This window comes from Hemicordylus capensis, chromosome 6 (genome assembly GCF_027244095.1).
Source record: "Hemicordylus capensis ecotype Gifberg chromosome 6, rHemCap1.1.pri, whole genome shotgun sequence".
NCBI classification, from domain to species: domain Eukaryota; kingdom Metazoa; phylum Chordata; class Lepidosauria; order Squamata; family Cordylidae; genus Hemicordylus; species Hemicordylus capensis.
In genome coordinates, this window is record NC_069662.1 from 33551967 (window position 1) to 33553761 (window position 1795).

The 1795-nt window shown below is 41.1% G+C and overlaps 1 protein-coding gene across 1 annotated transcript; it reads right to left on the bottom strand.

The window, feature by feature from the left end:
* Positions 1-220: 220 nt before the first annotated feature.
* On the bottom strand, positions 221-1177 carry LOC128331293 (olfactory receptor 11L1-like). The gene has a single exon (XM_053264644.1). It carries the CDS (start codon positions 1175-1177, stop codon positions 221-223), a length of 957 nt encoding a protein of 318 aa, XP_053120619.1.
* Between the last annotated feature and the right edge of the window lie 618 nt (positions 1178-1795).

Here is a 1795-nt window from a genome sequence, read left to right on the forward strand (position 1 = left end):
CAGATATTTCCTGTTAGAGCTGGGAACAAACAACAATATTAAAAAGTGAGTCCTCACTTGTTATTATGATTATGATAACTATTATTATTATTACACTGTCAATGTCCATGGCACTTCACAGAGTTTCATAAACAAATTATGGGCCCCTGCTCCAATGAATTTTAATCACTTATGGAAAGCAAAGCCCTTCCTAACACTTCCTGGCCAAGACCTCCTGAAACTATGAAACTCGGTTGCTGAATTTCCTGGCAGATCTGAAAAAGGCTTCCTTCACTTCTCTGTTTCTCAGACTGTAGATGAGGGGGTTGAGCGTGGGAGTCAGGACAGTGTAGAAGACAGAAAATGTTTTGTGGAGCTCACTGAGGGTCTCTGTTTCAGGGACTATATAGACAAGGAATATTGACCCATAGAAAAGTGTTACAACAATGAGATGGGAAGAGCAGGTGGAGAAGGCCTTCTGCTGGGTAGCCTTGGACTGAATTCGTAAGACAGTGAGAATAATACAGACGTAGGAGCCCAGAGTCAGTAGAAAAGGCGGCCCTGTTCCCATGAGGCCAAGAATAAAGGTAGCAAGTTTCACCAGGTGGGTATTGCTACAGGAGAGGTTTGCCACAGGATACACATCACAAAAGAAATGGTCAATTTCATTGGGTCCACAGAATGTCAACTGTAACATGAAGCCAGTGATTATAGTGTTGGTCACTAAGCCGCTCATCCAAGAAGTGAATGCTAATTGGATGCAGAGTCTGTCACTCATAAGGGTTGTGTAGTGCAGAGGTTTGCATATTGCCAAATATCGATCGTAAGACATCATTGCTAGAAGATAGCATTCAGTGGCTGCACAGAATCCAAAGAAATAGTATTGTGTGATGCAAGCCTTAACAGATATGGATCTATCCCCAGTTAGGAAACTGGCGAGCATCCTGGGTAGGATGGTTGAAATGTAGCAAGTTTCCAAGCACGACAAGTTCATGAGGAAAAAATACATGGGGGTGTGAAGATGTCGGTCAACTGCAACTAGAAAAATAATTAGGAGGTTCCCAATAATAGACAAAGTGTACGTGGCCACAAACAATGCAAAGAGAGGAATCCGCAATTCAAGGAGGTTCCCAAATCCTAGGAGGATGAAAATTGAAACATTTGACAGATTCTCCCCAGCTTCTATTTGCAGGTACATATCAAGGCCATTCTGAAATACAATGTGAAAAACATTAGTCTGTAATGGTAACAAAAGTCTTCCTATTTCGCTGTCTCTTATGTTTCAACTTAATATTGACAGCTGTATCTGGCAGAATCTTAGACTTCAGCTATGCACTCAGTAAGAGAATGTGGTACAACCCTTGAGGTGGTGGGCCATTTCACCAAGTAAGAGTTTACATAAATGAATGTTCTCTCACTTTAAGAACTTAAGGGGGCACAGGAGTGCCCCTCTAGTTAAGTCAAGCAGCAAAAAAAGAAAGAAAATGTTTCTGCCATGATAAACCTCAAAATTGTATGGCTTATAAATATGGCAGCTGTTGAACGAATAACTTGAAACTGGGCATGTGTGATCTGCTAGATGAGTTCTAAAAATGTGCCTAAGTGAAAGCTATCTGAAGAAAATTGTCACAGGTACTGCTAGTTTAAAAATATTGAAGACTGACACATTGACCTCCTCTCCCCCAAACTTTATCCAGGTGTATCATATATTCCCTTCACAGTGGGTGAAAATGACTGATGTACTATGTTCAGGCTCATCAAGGAAGAGTGCCTGTTAATGGTTTGGTGAAGTTTTGGCCAGTGGTTCAAATGTTAT